At 45.0% G+C, this 20,350-nt stretch overlaps 1 protein-coding gene across 7 annotated transcripts in view; it reads left to right on the forward strand.

Annotated features, from left to right (window-relative positions):
* Rbms1 (RNA binding motif single stranded interacting protein 1) overlaps positions 1-20,350 on the forward strand; it is a 213,651-nt gene that overhangs the window by 185,494 nt on the left and 7,807 nt on the right. For all 7 annotated transcript variants that reach the window (XM_021184324.3, XM_021184334.3, XM_021184349.3 and 4 more), the window contains exons 6-9: positions 1,029-1,108; positions 17,581-17,687; positions 18,611-18,660; positions 18,784-18,877. In XM_021184324.3, coding sequence (XP_021039983.1) covers positions 1,029-1,108; positions 17,581-17,687; positions 18,611-18,660; positions 18,784-18,877 — 331 coding nt within the window. The remainder of the gene's footprint in view (positions 1-1,028; positions 1,109-17,580; positions 17,688-18,610; positions 18,661-18,783; positions 18,878-20,350) is intronic.

Here is a 20,350-nt window from a genome sequence, read left to right on the forward strand (position 1 = left end):
ATATTAGTAGCACACACTCACTACGTCATTGGTCAAGAGGCACCAATGAAGACGTCGGAAGCCCAGCCTCGCCATCCTTCCAAGGTGCTCCTCTGAATGCAGATGAGTGTGCAAAGTCCAGTGGGACTGCGCTGCTCTTTAACCCCGAGTACTGTCAGTTAAAACTGGGGGAGTGGGCTAGGGTATGGTGATTTTGAGTAGGTGATCGTATCTTTCCATTGAAGAAGAGCAAGTCAAAGTACTAAAGTCCCCAGAAGTGCTTCTCAAGTGTATTTAGTTACCTGTAGATGTAAACTAAGTAGTGAGGTGAGGCTTCAGCCTTTAATTCCTCCTTCAAAGTCAAGATGGTGAGATACATAACTGAGATAACTAATTTGGGGGGAGGGAGGTTGGTTTTTGTTCTGTTTTTGTTTTTTTGTTTTTTTTTTTTCGAGACAGGGCTTCTCTGTATAGCCCTGACTGACCTGGAACTCACTTTGTAGACCAGGCTGGCCTCGAACTCAGAAATCCGCCTGCCTCTGCCTCCCAAGTGCTGGGATTAAAGGCGTGCACCACCTCTGCCCGGCACTAATTTAGTTTTAAACCTGGAGTGAAAGTTAAAACCATAAAAGGTGCATCCTCTGGTTGACGACAGCCATTACCACAGCTCTTTAATCTTGCCATTTTGTGAGTTCATAAAGGAAAGACCACCTTTAAAACAAAATTCCTAAGCTTTCATTTTTAAATCAAGTTATGACTAAGTATTGTGGATTATAAATTTCTAACAATTAGAGGATTATAATCGGATGTGAGTGCGATGAAACACTGCGGAGAGTGTACTCTGTCGTTTATAATTCGGGAAGTGCTCTGGAATCAGTTGTTTTACAGTAGAAATGCCAAAGCGATGGCTCAGGAAAGAATAACCCCCCCTCTTCTTTATCTCATCCGTGGTTTTCCGCTGGTTTCATTTGCATCCTAAACCGCCGCTATAAAAGTCTCTTTGTGCTGTGTGGGTACAGTTTGTGAGTTTCTTATTTTTATATGACTAGGATGGAATCAACGGAAAAATGCGAAGCTGTAATTGGTCATTTTAATGGAAAATTCATCAAGACCCCACCAGGAGTTTCTGGTATGTTGTTTACCTACAGTTTTATCAATCCTCCTTTTACACAGCTCGTATGTAACGTTAGCACATAATGGGCTCTCAAGACCAAAATCCTCTCACTTTACTCTTGAAAACACACTTGTTTGTATTGGCAAATAAGGTTTTTTTCACATTAACCGATTAGGAAGAGGTTGCACATTACCTGGGGTATTATAGAGCGGACGTGCAAAGCATTGTAGAATCTGCTCTGTTGACCACAGCCATCTTTTATCCCGCCTCACCACCATCCTCTGTGGCCTTCCTTCCCGTGACTGGGCACACCAGTGAGAGCTCAGCATCTTTGTCTTCAGAGGAGCTGGACCTCAGCGCCTATGGCTTTTGCGTACACCCTGCTTCAGTCACTTCCCTGTGTCATCTGCCTGGGTTGTCACTAATCAGAAGCACCACACCTCATGCGTGTTTTATGCCAAGGTAACAACCAAACTTCTGGTCTGAAATAGAAGGGACTCCTGTTGTTGCTGAGAATTGACTTCTTAGTCAGGGTTTGTATTCCTGCACGAAACATTATGTCCAAGAAACAAGTTGGGGAAGAAAAGGGTTTTTTGGCTTATATTTCCACATTGCTGTTCATCACCAAAGGAAGGTGGGACTAGAACTCACACAGGGTAGGAACCTGGAGTCAGAAATTGATGCAGAGACCATGGAGGGATGTTACTTACTGGCTTGCTTCCCCTGGCTTGTTCAGCTTATAGAACCCAAGACTACCAGCCCAGGGATGGAACCACCTACAATGGGCCCTCCCAACCTTGATCACTAATTGAGAAAATGCCCCATAGCTGATCTCATGGAGGCATTTCCTCAAGGAAGTTCTCTGGGATAACTCCAGCTTGTGTCATGTTGACACACAAAACCAGCTAGTACAACTTCATAATCTGTTTTCTGTCTCTGTAAAATCTGGGGTGTGTTTATACAGTCCTCTTTAGTGGCAGACTCAGCTTTCTTGAACACTCATTGTTGCCTGTGACTACTGGAAGAACGCTGAGACTGGAGCTATCCTGAGCTAGACCGTTTTAACTTTCTCTGTGCCACCATGAGAAGTAGCCAGACTCTCAGCACCACTGCCTCTCCTGCAGTTCCGCAGGCTTCGCCCCTTCACTCACCTGTACAGTCCTGTAGCCACTCAAAGGAGATGCGCTCACTCCCTGTTTAATGAGTAGAGTCTGGAGTATCAAAATGCTGTTCGGTTTCTGTATCCTCTAGCGAAGGAAGGACTCGGGCCTGAGCCTTGCTCTTCCTTTCTCATCCATAAGGATTGGAGAGCAGTTTGCAACCTTGACCCACTGGGGCCTTGCTGTGCCTTCCTCTCCTATAATTCTCTCTGGGTTTTTTTTTTTCTTATATCCCTTTTTTTTTTTCCAACAGAGACTTATTTTGGATTTATAAAATAACATGTTTCTGACAAAACTAGTTGGCAAGCAAATGGAAGAAAATCCACAGATAATCTTCTAGTTTCATTTGTATTGCTGTGATAAAATTACCCTTCTAGAGAGCAACCAAAAATAGGTTTATTTTAGCTCAGTATTCGGGGTTACACTCTGTCACTCTGGGAAAGTGGAGGTGGCAAGAAATTGCATCACATCCACAGTCACGAATGGGGAGAGGATGGATGGATTCATGCCCACTTGTTTGTGCTTGGCTTCATTTCCCTCTTCTATCATTTTGAACCCCTTGTCTAGTGAATGGTGCCACCCACAGTGGACGTGGCTCTTCCACATCAGTTAATGTTAGACCCAGATATGCCCATAGTCATTGGACTTTGTCCCAGGAGATTGTAGGTTGTGTCAAGTTAACAAAACTTATTACAATTAAAAACAAAAAGTTGTGACTATAGCTATAATAAGATTTTCAATTACAGAATTTAGTGAGTAGGAGTGTAAAATACTTTATGCCAAGATATTTCCCAGAAGATGATATCCATTTATGTTTGAAATCATCTTGGTCTTTAGTGATCTTTAGTGAAGTTCCCCCTCTGCCTTTTCTTGAACTGCTTTTTGAGGGGCAGTCTTAACCTTCCATCACTCCTCAGTTCTCACCAGTGTGGTATCTTCTACCATGTAGCTTAAATTTGGGCAAGCATTCCTGTTTGCTAGGGCAACGGTAACAAAATAGCACAAGCGGTAGATTAGTGACTCAAAATCCTGAGGACTGGATGGTCAAGCTGGAGGAATACAAGGTTGGTTCCTTCTGAGCACTGGGAGGGAAGGGTCTGTTCTGGGCATCTCCTTGGCTTGCAGTTGGCTATCCTCTTCCTATGTCTCTTCACTTCACCTTCCCACCGTGTTCTTTCATTTATAAGAATGGCAACCATTGTGGAATGGCTCAACCTAGTGGTGTCTTCTTTACTTTGAACCTTAAGTTCCTGTCTCTGATGGGTCACACCATGGGGTGCTGGGAGTAAGGGCTCTAGCATGTCTTTCTGAGGAGGGAGAGGAGGAGGGAGACATAGTTCACATGCTCATGACTGACATCTTCTGCTCCATATCATCCTTGACTCAGTCATTCCCTCTGCCCCCATGAGTTTGCTATTTCTGCATCACGTTTCTGACTGACCTTTCTGATATATTTTACACAGTCTTGAGCTCCTGATCCCTTTATAGCCTCAGTCATTCATCTCTTCTTAGCTTTCTATTGCGTATCAGTCTCCATAGGTCCACTGTCTCCAAGACGGGACTCCTTCCCCTCATTGTTAATATTCTTGCCTTCTTTACCTCCGTAGAATCAGACACCCAAGTCAGAAATCAAGCACTGGACTCCCCAGGCCACCTCTGTCCTTTTCTCTCCCATTCAGATAATCACTCAAGTCCCTGATTTCTCTTGCTAAGTATGTCTGCCCCATCCCTTCATGCCTGCTGTCACTGCCCAGTGTGCCTCTTGTCTCTCATTAAAGCAGCCTGCCATTGGCTTGTCCTGTCTGGCCTGACATCCCTCACTTTGCTTCCTAAATATCCGGAGAACTTCAGACAAAATGTGCGGTTCTGTTCACTCTAAAAGACCAGGTGTTCCCAGAATGACACTTGCCCCTCAATGTTGTCCTCCATTTCTACCTTTTGGCCTGTGTCCTCAGTAATGAGTCACAAGTAGAACCCCTAATATATGTCATTTTACCTGTGTTCTCTCTCGTGGCTCCTATACTTTGATCTTGTGGCTTCCCATTAAAATAGAAGTGCTCTCCTACCTCCCTGGACTGTCGAGAGTCTGTCTTCTCCCTGTGGAACCTACTCTGACCCAGCTGGGTTACATTCTGCCTGGGGAATCGCCCAAAGGGTTCACACAGCCATCATAACACTGATGATGTACATGCATGTCAGTCTCACTGTTCAGGAGGCTCCTAGAAACACTTTTCTTGTCTCTTTATGTTCACTCCTTGCAGTGATTGAGCTATACTAAGCAACAACCAGTGTTCATTAGCTTTGAATAAATTTTGCTTCATCATAGCACTAAGGCAACACTGGCACCTTACAGGGTAGAATGTGGGAAAGACTGGCATGCCTTCTGGTTTGCAGTGAGTCCCCTGCATGCTCTGTGCCAGCAGGTGATGTGTCAGAATTAAGACACCACCTCACCTTGCTTGAAAGAGAGGCACTGATGCTGTTAGAGTAGAAGAAGAGAGAGGCTCCTGCTGCCTGCTGTCTGCTGCTGTGTTATATCCTTCCCCCAATGTACTCTCAGACTTCTTGCTCGGCAGGCCTAAGACATCTGCTTTCTGCTACTGGGTCTGGAGTTGGCAAGCCCGTGCCAGCCACCAAGTCTGACTCCTTACAGCATCATTGTCTGCCTCTGCATGCCCATATCCTGCAGATCTACTCAGGCTTGTGTAGAAGTCTGGAGATGGGTCCTTTCATGGTGTCCTCCAGCCCTCTGCTCACTAGTATCTTCAGTAACTCAGCTGCATCAGCAAGAATTAACCCAAATGTTCCTGGGGGGAACAGTCAGGTCCCATGATGGCCTCTGTAATAAACAAACATGCAGGAACCCAGAAGAAGAGAGTATGTCATTGGCCAAATGCATCTTCACCCCCACAGTCTGTCCAGCACCTTTCATATGCAAAAAAATTAAATTAAATTAAAAAATAAAAAGGTATTGCGGTAGTAAGTAGGTCCTGTGGATTGAACCTGAGGAACATAAAAGACTGGTCAGGCCCCAGCCACCTCTGAATGGCAAGAGCATACACATACCCTAGCTTGTCACATAGAACACAGCTGGAAAGCACTGAAGTATGCTGAGGTTAGATTGGCTCCATCCTGGAGTCATGGGCTTAGGCGGCTGCTCTGAGGTTTTCATGGGTAATGGCGTTGGGTATTTATTCTCCCAGAGCTCCCGGGTACCATCGTCAATAGTATGACTGATGAAGATGATTAGAAAATCATTTTACTTTTCTGTACCCAGTTCCATTTTGTTTCATAAAGGAACTAATGTGTATGTCTGTATAGAACCATGGGTCAGACTTGGTCTTATAACATTCAATCCTGACAGCACATCACTTTTACAGCTGCTACTGAAGGTGAACTGCACATAGATACACACTTGGAACTTAAAATCTAAGTCCTGCATGCACAGTGCCTTCAGAAAAACTCAGCCTGGTGGAAGAGCTTCCTTTAACCCCCTGACTTAGTTATAGTTAGTTAGTTAGTTTGTTTGTTTGTTTGTTTGTTTGTTTTTCCATCAACAACACTTAGATGAAAGGAAAAATGTTTTAACCTCAAACTAGTAGAAGCCTGCCCTGTGAGTTTAACACAGTGCCAGTTTGAGTACCCTCAGCATACTCAGGACACCAGCCACACACACAGCTCTCGTCCCTTCCAAGGACTGGTCTCCACCAACTTCTGACCTCCTTTGGTTCGTTCTTCATGAGCAGCAAGACTGGTTGAAAAAGGAAAAGGACCCAGGACCATTGTTATCAGCCCCAGATAAAATCTTCCAGCTCCTCTGTGAAAGAGACCTCAGACTTATCACAGACTGAGTGTTTCCTTTGTTCTTTGAAGGACTTTGTGGTTGGGTCCTTAAACAGTTTCCTTTGAGGTGGGTTTACAGACTGCTGGCCACACCCATTCAAGAAAAACCCCCTGGTTTCCAAACCACATGTGGATGATTGTAAGAGCCCGGGCAACCCTGCAGCTGCTAGAGAAGAGTTTCTTCCGTGTTGTACCAGGGGACAAATGAGTACAAGAGACATGAGTCCCATCTATATTTGCAGGCCTGGCTGCAGAGGCCTAGCTTGGCAGCTGAGGCTGTGTTCCCATCCAGTCCTTAATGCCACTTCATTTCTAAACCCTGTGTACTGATCTGGGTTCGGGACTAGGTTGCAAGTTGTGTTGGAGACAGGAGCATTGGCTTGTTACTTTTGTATGCCACCCTGTCCCTACAGGGCTCACTGAGTGCTGTCTCTGAACTTTTGACCTGAATGCTCACTCAGTACTCAGAGCTGCTTGGAGGCCTGTGACATATGAATGAGGTTGAATTGCCTCCGGGCTCAGTGTGGGATTTGGACGCACACTCTTGCAGTAAACTCAACCTTTCCCCCAAACAAGTCCCCAGCACATGTTGGAACCCATGAGGAATCTGAAAGTTTTCTGCTTCTCTGAACTTGGTACTTCCGTACACATGGTGAGAGGAGCTTTGAATGCTAGCCAGTGTCTCAGGGATAGATCTCCCTTCAACTGGGGAGAGCTTGAGATTATCGATCAGATTGGGTAGAAAATAAAATGATGAGGGTGAGCAGGTTACATCGAGTGTGCCTTCCTGGATGGTTAACTACCATGGGCTCCTTGCTAGGTAGACATAACATCTCATAAACACAGCCAGAGGATGGCTTATTTGACCATGCATTGTTTAGCGAGCATGAGCAAAATTACCCAGTATGGTTCCTGTCAGAGTACTTGGACTCTTGCACAGCTGGCAGTTTGCCTATGACACTGGAGCCAAGTTCAGAAAAGAAAGGCACTTTAGCCAGGCTCACATCCCGATACGGCTTTTGCCCTGGCGTGCTAGAGTCCTCAAAGGATCTGCTGGTGTTGTGTCATTGACGGAACCGGTTAGCATCCAAGTTACAACCATTAAAAAGGAAAACTAAAAGAAACGTGGTAAAGCCCCCAAAGATAAGTTTTAGAAATAAAAGGAACAGTGTAGTCTTCTTAGCTGTAACTCATGTATACTAGCTGCTAGAAGGCTAAAGGGCGGAGGTCCAAATGGGCATGGTGGTGCCTGCCTTGGAGGTAAAGGCAGGTGGATCTCTATGAGTTCAAGACCACTCAAGCCTACACAGTAAGTTTTAGGCCCTGTCTCTAAAAATGGAAAAAGAGTCATGTTTGATTACTTAGTTCTGTTACCCATCATCCTGCCAGCCTATGTTTTTATATTAAGGTGACATCAGGATTCCCCATACTAGCTATGCCCACCCTAGCTAGGACTATGACATAGAACAGAACATGTTCATAGCTCTGTAAAAAATCTGAGACATCACATTATAACTGATATAGGAGCATTATGATTAAATACTGTCTTCTATTTTGTAAATATTTTTAACATACAGTTTTCTGTCTATTGTTACCATATCTTAAGGAGGCATCGTGTTTTCTCTTATAGCATCTTTAAATTGCTCATAAGTCCTTTTCTTCCATCTTTCCCCGTCCATTGTCCCTTGAAAATGCTGGAGTATTGTCTTTGGTTTTGAGTGCTTGAAGGTTTAAACTAGGTCAGATTTGCCTGGAAAGCCCCAGGATAAAAGAACTGTGGTGAATTCCATAGGGTTTTTTTCACTGCTTAATACTGATTGATAAAAATCCCATTATGGAGAAAGACTGTGGTAGTGGCTCTCTACCTAAGGGAGTGTTGGAAACAGGCTGGGAAATTTCAGTTGGGTTGTGTAGAGCTGATGACCAAAGTAGGAACTGTGCTGCAGGCACAAACACTGGTCATGATCAGAATTGGGGAATTTGTCTCAAAATGTTCTTCTTGTGCTATCTTCCCAAGAGTAGACATGTTGTCCAGGAAAAATATTCTTAATGGCATTTGCTGGAAAACTCCTGGAGCTGTGAATGCCCCTGCCACCTTCCTGCCACCCAACACCTTACACTCCTCTCCAAGGATGGCAGTGTGCCTGCTACTTCAGGATACAACATGTCCACCCATCGTTCTGGACCTCTGCAGTACTTTGAATAAGTCCATGTGTACAAAGGAAGAGTGGGGCTTGCACATGCATGTACACCCACCATAGTTTACATTGTGTTGGCTGGCATCACCTGGTCGTGTCTCACACAGCAGGTTCATGTTGGGTTGGAGTTAACTGTGGGTTGACTGCATTGGGTGCAGCAAGTGGCCAGCCTATCCATCTGCTGCTGTGTCCTCTGACTCATCAGCTTGAATCTGTATCCAGCAAGACTTAAAGCCCATCTTTACCAGCACTTCATAGCTCTGCACAAAGTTATACATCAGGGCATTGTCCAATACCAGGAAACAAAAGGGATAAATATGAGTGAACTTTTCAAAGGGTTTTATTGCCTATTTAAGCATGTAATTTTTTTAGATGTACTTTGTGTAAACAGAACATTTTCACACCTCTGGGACAAAATAAACCAAATCATTCTTACCTACCAACTTTCCATACATCAATTTAACCAACCACAGATGAAAAATATTCAGGAAAATTCCTCACATGTGCTGAACATTGTCATTAGTCCCTAAACAGTATAGTGTTACTGTTTATATAGCATTTATATCATCGTAGGAGTTAGTTAATCCAGAGCTGTATACAGGAGGGCATGTAAAGGCTCTCTGTAGACCCACTTACATATAAGAGACTTGAGCAAGGTGCCTTGTATAATGGCAGTGTGTCCTGGAACCAGCCCCAGTGGGTATCACAGAGGAAGCATGCCTTGCAGTGTGTGGGATGCTCTGGTAGCATTAGGGTTCCGTGACCATTCCCAAAGAGGTGCTCCCTCTCCCTCGAACTGCTACAAGATCACAGCATGATTAAATCTTGCCTGTGGAAGTGCTCCCTCTCCTACTGCTCAGGAGCACAGGTTCAAGTGCTCACCTTGGAGCTGCCCTTATAAGGCTTTGCTGTCATGTTGGAATGATGGTGGATGGCCCCTAGAGCAAGGGCTTCCCTGTGAGACCTCAATCATGGTGACATATGCCTATAAGAGACACTGTAGAGGAGGGGGGGTGTTATTTTGACTCACTTGGAGAAGTTTCAATCCATTGTGTCTAACCTGTGAGAGGATAGACTTCGTCATGTTGCTGAGACATGGTAAAAGGAAGCTGTTCACCTCGTGGGGCCCAGGAACCAGGGTGGAGAGGCAGGAGTGGTTGGGGACAAGGAATACCTTTGCAGGACACATGTCCATTGGCTCTTCTCCAGCTTATTCCACCTCCTCTTTACCAAGTCCCAGTGACACCATCAGATCAATCCATTGATAGTCAGCACCCTCATTATCCAGTCATGTCCCCTAAAAGTCCACCTGAGAACCTGGCTGCACTGGGAACTGAGCCTTCAATACACAGGCATCAGTGAGCCGCACACCACAGCTGCCCTCAGACCGGAGTGTAAAAATACTCCCTACAATGAAGGGAAGTCAGTATTTGAATGTAACAAAGGTGATGGCTCAGCAGTAAAGGCACTTGCCACCAATGCTAATGATCTGAGTTCAATCCCTGGAACCCATATGATGGAACCCATACTGCCCACTGCCCTCCACACACATGCACACACACATCAATGCTACAACTACCCACATGGCTGTGTTTTCTTTCACAGTAGCTTAGTGCCAAACCCGACTTGGCATGAGCTATTTTTCAGGGATGATGTCCCAAACTGAGCACAGCCCACATCATCCCTGCAAACCAAAGCTTTACCAAGGTCTGCCTCTAAAGAACAATACGTGGAGAAATTGTGTTAAAGCCCAAGTATCTCAGGTAGACTGTTTGGACATTACTACAACAGCTTTCTAAAAGACATTTGCCAGTAAATTTACTCAGACCCCAGCTTGAGCAGGTCTTTATGCTAGAAGCTCATTAAATCTCTCATAATCAAATCCTGCAACAGCAGGCAGTCCACACAGACATTCATAACTTCTGAGCAGCCAGTCTCCTGAGAAATTACCTTAATCAAAAGTGAGAAAAGAGGCGAGTACCAGTATCACTTTCCTTACACTGTGTAAGAGACAAATGCAGGTGGGGCCATCAGATCCTCCACAGCAGCTCTGGGAAGAGCTTCCAGAGGGAGATGCACAGCTGTGCCCCTCGGTTGGCTAGAAGCAGGGCACCGCAGGAAGCAGTGTGCATGGAGTGGTGGGCAGTCATGAATGGTTCCTTGGGATGCATAGCCTGGACAGTTCCTGGTGAATTCTTAGCTGAAATATGTTTTTAACTCGTAATAATTATATTCTTTTATTTTTAATAGGAAGTCATATTTATTACACTGATCATTAAAATATGCATGGCTGGCTGAAACGTGTTCTGTGTAGTCCACATTTATAAGGAACGCCAAGAGTGCCCATCACATTTGAATAGCTTGCATTGGGGTTTGTGATTCTTCCATATTTTCTCATCTCACGAGCCAGTGTGGCTAAGGCCTTGAAATTGTTCTGAACTTTACAGGTCATTCTAGAAAGAAAAAAAAGGGAAAGCCTACACAGGAATTCTGCTTTTGCATATGAAGCAATTTTTTTTTCCTGTATTCATTTTGTGTCTTGGAACTGTGAGCACATCGAGGCTAGAAATCCAGTCAGCAACTCTGGATCTCTCTGGGCTTGCACCTATCACACATCTGCAACACAGACATGGAGTCTGTTGTCTTCAGCAGCCTGGTAAAGAAGTCCTGTGTGGAAATGCTTCCCCTTTTCCCTGTGTTTCTCTCCAGATGTTCTGGTTAGGGTTCTCAGGATGTAACACCTTGACCGAACGCAGCTTGGGAAAGGCAGGCTTGATCTCTTCTTACAACTCTTGGATCCCACTAATATCACTGAGGGGAGTCAAGGTGGAAACTGCAGCAGAGGTCACAGAGAGGTGCTGTTAACCTGCTTGGCTCCCTGTGGCTTGCTCAGCCTGCTATCCTACGAAGTCCAGGAGAGCAGGCCAAAGGGTGGCACTGCCCCTCCTCACCCATGAGCGGCCCCTCCCCGACCAGTCATCAATCAAGAAAGTACTCATTGGCTTGTCGTCAGCCAGTCTGATGGAAGAGTTTCCTCAATTACACCCCCTCTTAAGGGACTCCAGCTTGTCCAGTTGACAAAAACTTAATTGTGAACATTAGACTTCTCTCTGTGTTATCTGTGAAAGCTCCAACAGCATGTCTACACAGTTCTCCACATCATAAACCGTTCAAGTCGTTTTCTCATGCCTCACCACATTCAGCAGTACTTGAGCAGCATAGCCAATTACTTCCACACAAGGAACACCACCGTTACACCTTTAGGTCAAGACAAAATATTTTTTAGAACCTGCTCCGTTCTCAGCCGTGTTCTCACAACAGAGTGGAGATGATCTAGTTACTCCCTCTCAATCCAGATGATGACCGGGTTACACGGTATCTCAGTGGTAGCCGCTGTGTGGAGTCAGCTGCTCTCTGAATTCTGAGAGCACACAAGAGGCATGTGTAGCTGCTGTAAAGCACAACAGTAGAGTGTTGATGGGCTGCTCAAAAACCAGGGCTCAGATTTTCTGGGAAAAGTCCAGTCACTCTCTGTCTCTGTCTGTCTGTCTGTCTGTCTCTCTCTCTCTCTCTCTCTCTCAATCTCTGTGTGTGTGTGTGTGTCTGTCTGTCTGTCTGTCTCTTTGCTTCACGTTGTATAGGTTTAAAAAAATAATAAATTTAAAAACCTAGAGGCAGTTAATACAGCTGAGATAGATGGGGAAAGCGCCTGTAGTATAAATGGTTCCTGTAGCTGCTGGGACCTTCCATTTCTCTCTCCACTAGGGTCAGCTCACTGTGTTAGGGCGTATTTTTGAAGTAGCCATTATCAGAAAAGCTGACCATGGTGGCCGAGTATACTGGTTTTCCAGACTAGGTGGAGAGGCTTACCAAGGGCAGTTTACATTTTGCTATGTGATGGCTAAGGTCAAATACTGAATAACTAGAAAAGTGGGGGGTTTAGAAGGAATGGGCTCTCCAGCTGTTCCCACTGTCAACATCTGAGCATTAAAGCCTGAAGAAAACCTCATTTAACATGCACTGGGGAAATGACCCCATGAGGGAAGGTAGCTAGGTAAGCACGGTGGCTTGAAGATTCCATTCTGCACCACAGCGCGCACAGCAGGCACTGAGGAGCGCTGTGTAGTATGAATAGCCCAGACCTTCACAGCCTGAGCTTTGGAAGCTGATAAAATACATGATGGAGATTGCAGTGAGGCATTCTGGGTATGGCCACCCCTGCTCTCTTAGGAGGGAATGCCAGCATCACCCAGGCAGGCATGTGTAAAGAGTCTCTCTCTCACTCCAACTCTGTTGAGACACTGGAAAAACCAATAGTCCCATTACCTTAGATGGCTCCCACGCGGTGCCAGGAGATATGAGATCAGTGTCTATCTGGGGTTCTGCCTGGGGCCCTCAGCAGTATTCACGGTAACACTGTAGTCATCAGAATTTGGAAGGGGCATATTCCTGTTGGTTCCGATGCATAAGAAAATAGCTTTCCTGGGTTGGGTGATGAGAGATTGTGACCTGAGAAATCACACAAGATGGCAGAACTTACCCTTAGTAAGGGTAACTTCGCCTAAGAGTACTTGCTTACTTGGGGATGTCGTTGGTCCAGGGTAGTTCTTTATATATGTATATGTTTTGCTAGTGAGGAATGCATAAAAAAGCAATGTATCAAGGGCTGGGTTGACGGCTCTGTCAATAAGCTTTTTGCTCTGTAAACCTAAGGACCTGAGTTTGTGTTCTTAGCTCCCACATAAGATGCAGGCTGTGGACAAGCATGCGCCTGTAGTCCCAGCACTGAACTGGTAGAGACATGAGGATCACTGGGATTAAAAACAAAAAACAAAAAGCTGGAGAATGATAGAGGAAGAAGATACCAAGCATCACCATGTAGGCTTGCATATACATGTGAACAACACAGGCACAGAAACCATCAGAGATTTGCACACCAATGTGAAGATTACTTATTACTCAAGGAGCTGTAGAGATGGCTCAGCAGTTCAGAGCACTCAGAGCTCTTACGGAGAACCCAAGTTCCCAGAATGCATGTTGACTGGTTCATAACAGGCTGGCTTGTAAGTCCAACTCCAGGGGATCCAACACCTCTAGTCTCTACCCTCTGTGGGCACATGCAGTCATACGAACATGTACGTGCATATAATTAAAAATAATATTAAAAAGAATTGGTCTTTTTTTTTTTAGATTTATTTATTTATTATATGTAAGTACACTGTAGCTGTCTTCAGACATACCAGAAGAGGGCGTCAGATCTCATTACGGATGGTTGTGAGCCACCATGTGGTTGCTGGGATTGGAACTCAAGACCTTCAGAAGAGCCGTCAGTGTTCTTAACCGCTGAGCCATCTCACCAGCCCCAAGAATTGTTATTCTAGAAAAATGACCATGTTACAGATTGTCACATACTAATCCTATAAAGCTCATCCAGGCAAACGTAGCTGCTGCTCAGTGTTTCTGGTGCTTCTACCATGTCATTGGTGCCTCAGTTTCTCCTTCCTGAAAGACAGTAGGCTGCCTGAAAGGATCTGTGCTGTAGAAGAAGCTGACACCACGCAGAAACACCTGACTCTTTAGCCTGGAACCCGTGCTTTGGGCTTCCAGAGGCAAGCAAAGGACCTGCACTATGGTCTGGCCTGGAAGCACCAGAGAAGCTGATGAAGCCAGGCTGCCCATTCTGTAACAGGCTTGCACACACGTAAACAGAATATAAAAACCTGGCCCACATCTTGTTTTCCCACCCCACCCCACCCCCAAAATATCTGACCAAACTCATCCAAGGGTTGCACAGTGCCAAGAGAACTGTTAGTTACAGTGAATTAAACCCTTTGTCACCAAGAAAACCAGGAAATTCCCCAACTTTGTATGACATGATTTTCCTAAGGCAAGTGGGTGGTCTCGGTAGTAAACAAGGCTTGAAGAGTTTATAAGCATGGACTCTTTCTTACCAGTGCCCCCCAAGTCAATGGAGTCGTGTCAGGAAGGAATGTCAGCTGTTCTTGCATCTGTATTTCTTTCAATGGAGCATTTTTATTAAAGCACACATGTCTTCGCTGTCTGCCGTCCTATTGAGGTAAACAGGCTTTCATAAGAGTGGGCATATCCTCAGCTACACAGCACACAAGCCCTGAGGAAGATCTGATTTATGGACTGCTGCACGGCCTGCTCCTGTGGACCGAGCACACAGTAGACACTGAGTAACGTAGACCGAAGAGAATTCTGAAAGGGAAAGAAATCTGCTTGGGTTTTTACTGTGTCCCGTGGAGTACACAGCACTCTGATTTTGCTGAAATGGTAAGCTTGCAACTGTCTGGAAGACATGCCGTGTCTTGACGGCTTACAGTTCTTTAGGAGTCTGCCTGAAGTGAACACTGCTGGTGTGCACACCGCTTTAGGTACTTACCATTTGCTTTTAGAGAGGAAAAGAATCTTAGTGACAGCACAGAATAATGGAGGCGATAGGACTCACTTGGGAAAAAGCCAGCTTCTCTCGGTCTATTCGATTCACGTTGAATGATGTATTTATAAACACAACATCACTCTCTGGACCCTCACCTCCACACCATACAGTTATTGTCACCTGGGATTTCTTTCTGAGAGGGCAGAATCCCCTGGTAGGGCGCTGGTCATGATGAGCACATTGAGGGTCTTGCCGCTTAAGTACTTAACCCAAAGATGCATTTTAGAATGAGTCCTGCTTAGGTGCCTTCTTTCTGTGGGAGAATTTTATGCTGATAAAAGAAGTGTGCCTTTTAGATAAGCCATGTAAACTTTGCTAAGGGCTCTGAATGCTGCATCTCGTCACTCAGAGCATGGACCCGGTTCCAGCTCCTCACCCTGAGAGATCATACACAACCAAGTCTTAAAACCTGGAACAGCACTGAGAACAGTGGACATTGCCTGTCCCGGAAGACCTCTTGATTTGTCCTTTGTCATCAACTGGGGCATCTTCTACAACCATGGCCCTATCTAGTCATGGCCACAAGCTTACTCACATAGCCTGGGAGGGGTGGTTTTAGTATTGGAGTTTAAGTACTCATTCTTTTATTGCCAGTTAAGGCTGGTGATTTAAGGGAACATCAGATGTGGTCAGCCTGTCCTCTCAGAAGGGTCTTTTATCTGCAGCTCTTGCTTGGATGCCACATTCTCAGCCCTGGTTCCCTTCTGTGGCATGATATGGTCCAGTTGTAGAGTTATAAGGACCGTCAGTGACTATGACACAGTCGTCCTGATCCGTCCGTTGCTCTATCTCATCAGTACATTTACCTCTTGCAATTATTGGGAAGGTAGAATTTCCCAAGGCATCACCTTGCTTTGCTTGGTCACGTGCTATAGTTGAGTTACCTAGGAGAATGTTGGCCTCGGCCCACTCATCGCCACCATGCTCAGTTTGCATTACGTGGGATTCCCTATTTATGGAAGCCTGGGGTAGAAGAGTTAGAATCCGAAGGTAAACAAGAGGGTATTCTCATCAGATGCTTAGCAGGTTTTTTATTAGCTCCAACTATACTATATCAGTCCATTTTTCATTACTGTATCAAAATACCTGAAGTGAAGTGGCATTATAAACAATAAGTTTATTTAGGTCATAGTTCAGAAGGTTGAAGGGTCTGGTGCCACCATCATTGTAACTCTAGTGAGAACCATACTTACTTACAAGACAAGAACGCTCTTCAGTAGCTTTGCTTACTTTGGAGAAAACTTGGAATCTCTTGAAAGCCACTCTCCATGCTTCTGGGAGCATGGCCCCAGTGGCCTAAGGTCCTCCTGCAAAGCCTTGTCCTGTAACATTGCCACACTAGGGACTAAACGTGAGCCAGAGGAAGATGAACTATTATCTACAATCATAGCGCATCCACTTAAAAATGCCTTACATCTGGAGTATCCCAGGGACAGATGCAGGGTGCTAGACCCTGGGGAGGGATAGCAGCTCTTGTTGTGTTATTTTTTTGGCAGAGAAGTGGTAAAAGACATGATGGCTTGCACCCTGTCATTAGTGGGTGGGTAATAGTGATATAAAATAAGAGATGAATTAGGATAATGAGAGGCAAAGGAGAAAGGAGTAGATTTTTCCACAAGTAATGTTTTTCTCTTCATGGTTATTTAACTTTGAAAGAGGACTTGAAAGGAATAATCATAGTTGTTCAGGAGACAAAGGACTGAGTGCGGGAGCCAGACGGGAAGTGTGAGAGCCTTTAGTACATTAACTGCAAACACAGGAAAACACACAACTTCCAGGAACGCGCTGGCATGTCCGTCCCAGAAAGGCAGAGTGGAAAAGAAGCTGGGACTGGCCCGGTGTGCCGCCTGCATCTCATTTCTCCCTTGAACATATCTTTTCAATGAGTGTCCAGAGGGTTATTTGTGTGTGTGTGTGTGTGTGTGTGTGTGTGTGTGTGTGTGTGTGTTCCTTTCTTGGGTGTCTCTCGGAATTGTGGTTGAATGGATGGTAAAACAGCTAAGTGGGAGGATCTGTGACATTGAAGGGCCTTTAAACAGGTAGTGCGGGTATTTATAACTTTAAATTTTTCACTCATGCATATGTGTGTGTGTGCACATACTTGTGCTCACATGCATGTGTGTGTCCTAACAGGCCAGAAAAGGGCATTGGTCCCCCTGTAGCTGGGGTTCCATACAGGTGGTTCTAAGATACGCGCTACTGGGGACAAACTCAGGTTCTCTGCAAGAGCAGCAAACATCCTTAACTACTAAGCTGTCTCTCCAGCCCCTGCAGCTTTCTTCAGTAGAGAGGAGACCCACCTATATTTATCCCTTGACTTAACCAGCAATAATAAATGCCTACAAGGTGACCATACTGTACACCCTGTAGACATGGTGATAACCAAACAGACAGGGAGGAAAGACAGATAGTCACTACACTCACAGACAGCTGTAGGTGCTGTAAACAGAAGCATGGTGTGATTGGCCTAATATGGGCTTACTTTCTGCCAGGGGTAGAGCACTGTCAGGGAAGCTGGACCCATGTTCCAGCTTCCTTTTGGAGATTGTTTGCCAACTGCCCAGTGATGAAACTGTAGAGTGCAGAGAGTGCTGTGGTGCCAGAGGGATTAGAGATGGCTTTCCTTTGGCTCTCCAAGTTAGAGACAACAACTATTACATCAGCCTGCACTGTTCTTCATCCATAGACTCAAAGGGCCTGAGATCATGCCTTAAAAGTGTTCCTTGATAATGCTAACCATGTTCCTATTGAAAGAAACCCCATTACATATTGTTCGACGCTCCTTCGACTGTGGGCTCACATTATCCTCCCCTCTGTTCACAGCTCCTACAGAACCTTTACTGTGCAAGTTTGCGGATGGAGGACAGAAGAAGAGACAGAACCCAAACAAGTACATCCCTAACGGGCGGCCATGGCCCAGAGATGGAGAGGTGAGACCCTGAGGCCTTCCTTGACAGTTGAGCGTGGGTGTGTGATCCTGAGTGCGCTCATGGAAGGCCCTGCAAGGGTGCCATGGCTGGGCTGCCACACTTCTGAAACAGCCCAGACTAAACCTTCCTTCTGGTGCTGCTTCCTCAGAGGCTGACGGCAGCTGTCTCGGGTGCAGGAGTTACTGGGTGCCCATTCCCCAGGAGGGCAGGTAGATGACAGGAACCAGCTGCACTGCGTTTAGTAAAAGGAAGACTGGGAACGTGTTCTGAGCACAGGGGGGTTTCAGTTTTAGATACTCTTTTTCCAATAGGCTTACATTAATAGTATTCAGGAATCTGTCCTTAATATTGAGATAAATAGTATTTTTGTCATTGAGAATTTAGTTTTACATTTTGGCTTTTTTTGTTGTTGTTACTGAAAAAAATGTTGTGCCATACTGATATATTCTGCTCATGGTTTCCCCTCCCCACCTCCACACGTTGCTTTTTAAACAAATAGGCAAACAGTCTTTTGAAGCTTTCTTTAAACAAACAGAAACAAAAACCTTCCTTTTTTTTTTTTTTTAATCCAACATTGGGCTTCCTCTTCCTTGTATTTATTTCAATAAGTTTTTATGTTTAAAGTTATCATAAGGAACCCAGAATGTGTGGAGAAAATACCTTGGGCTTGTGCTGTCCAGTGTCAGCCACGTGGGGCCCTCTGAGCGTGTGGTGTCCAGCTACTCCACCGGAGAGATTGGTGTCTGTTTCATTTTCTGTAGCTTCCTGCAATAATGGATGTCGTGTGGGGCAGCACAGTGGAACTCTCACTTTTATCACATGTGCCTTTTACCATCTTACGCTCTGGGGATTGTACAAAATGCAGTTTCAGACATCACCTTCCTAGATGGGTTCTCATGGTTCCTTCTGCTTCCTTCCCTAAGGCTGGAATGACACTCACTTACGACCCGACTACAGCTGCTCTACACAACGGGTATGTCCTTAGGATAACTGCATCATGGCTTGAGGGACAGTGAAGGTGGAAGGTATCAGACATTGTTCCATGATTGATTCCATTGAAAGGATTACTTAATAAAGGCTTTTGTGTTTGTTCTAGATTTTATCCTTCACCATACAGTATTGCCACAAACCGAATGATCACTCAAACTTCTCTTACACCCTATATTGCATCTCCTGTACCTGCCTACCAGGTTTGTACCTCAGGACTCGTCAGCAGTGCACCGTGCATCTCTGCTGCATTTTTATGTGTCTTCAAATTCTGAACAGTTTTTAAATGAAATCTAAGTCAAATTGGATGCAGCTTGGATACCTAGTTTGGAATAAGCTGCCTTTTGTTTGGCATAGCAATTTGCTTTTCCTTGTAGGAAAGCGTAAAGCCAGGGAAGTGGTTGGAATCATCACATGGTTCTAGGATCGGGATAAACCCTTGTGCTTTCTCCATCCTGTGTCCCAGAAATTGAATCTTTATGAGAGTCACAAAATGGAGTGTGAATTTGGGCTTCTGTCTTCATTTCTTCACTAACAGGAAGAGATAAAGGGAACACAGGGATTGTCTCTCTTAGGTGACCTGAACTGATACCATTGAGATTTGAGGTCCTTCCCTGATCAAGAAGCAAGAGGTCATTAACTCCTCTTCAGTTACTTTGTGAGGAGGCTTTACCTTCAGCCTGGAATGAAACCTCATTAAGCCCCCTGTCCAACACTGATCTGATAGTATTACAGGGCTAGCAAGGCCGGTGTGCCTTTCTCTTCCTGTAGCAGAGTCTTCCGCACAACTCTATATGGCCTGGGCACAGACGGGAGCACTGTCACTGAGTTCAGTTCCTGACCTGCAAGAGAGTTCTCTTCTGTTGACTGCTGGGGTCTTGTGTGACTAAACTCTGGGGTATTCTTGTTTTTAAAACTGAATTAGATATTGTAGTCCTGACATCAGGGGTTAGGGGACTACAGCATCTGATCTACGTTGTTTGATAGCAACAAGCCTCGGTTTCCTCTTCTTTAAAATGGGGATAATAATGGCTTCTACTTTATAAACTAGAGAGCGTTCTGAGCACCTAACGAAAATAAAAAGAGCTCCACCGAGTACTGACATATCGTTAATAGTAAGCATGCGCTAGCAGCGGCAGTGTTACCTGTTAGTTGCCCTTTTCCAATAATGGCCAAGGTCAGACAATGTCAAAGTTGGCTCTGCGTAAGTTGTGAAAGTAACATTGAAAAATAGAAGGAAGTGTGTACTGAAAGCAAAGTCTCACCACATGGCCTCCACCTTCAGACTTCTCTGTCTCTCTGACTCTTTTCTTCTCTGACTCTCTGATTCTCCTCCAGCCTCTATTCCTTTCCTTTCCTTTCTTCTCCCTGAGTTGCTACCTGACTCTGAAGTGTCAGTCTTCTGGGCGAACTATGCGTTTATTTATGTCTCTTCAGCTGTTTGGGAGTTGAGATTTTTGTCTTTTTCCCTGTTTCTCACTAAGAGCACGTGGATAATACAGTACATTTCCCCTAATAACCAGCGTCTATAGCTGATATTAGAGTCTTTGATGACCTGAAAATGATGACACTTTCTGTATCATTAAAAATAATGGCAGGTATAAGCTCCCTCTTAAGCAAATGAAGACCGTATTACTGTGTCGCTATAGATACGCCCGCTCCTAATCCATCTGTCT

Source organism: Mus caroli, unplaced genomic scaffold, assembly GCF_978045245.1.
Source record: "Mus caroli unplaced genomic scaffold, Mus_caroli_1 scaffold_2, whole genome shotgun sequence".
Classification (NCBI taxonomy): domain Eukaryota; kingdom Metazoa; phylum Chordata; class Mammalia; order Rodentia; family Muridae; genus Mus; species Mus caroli.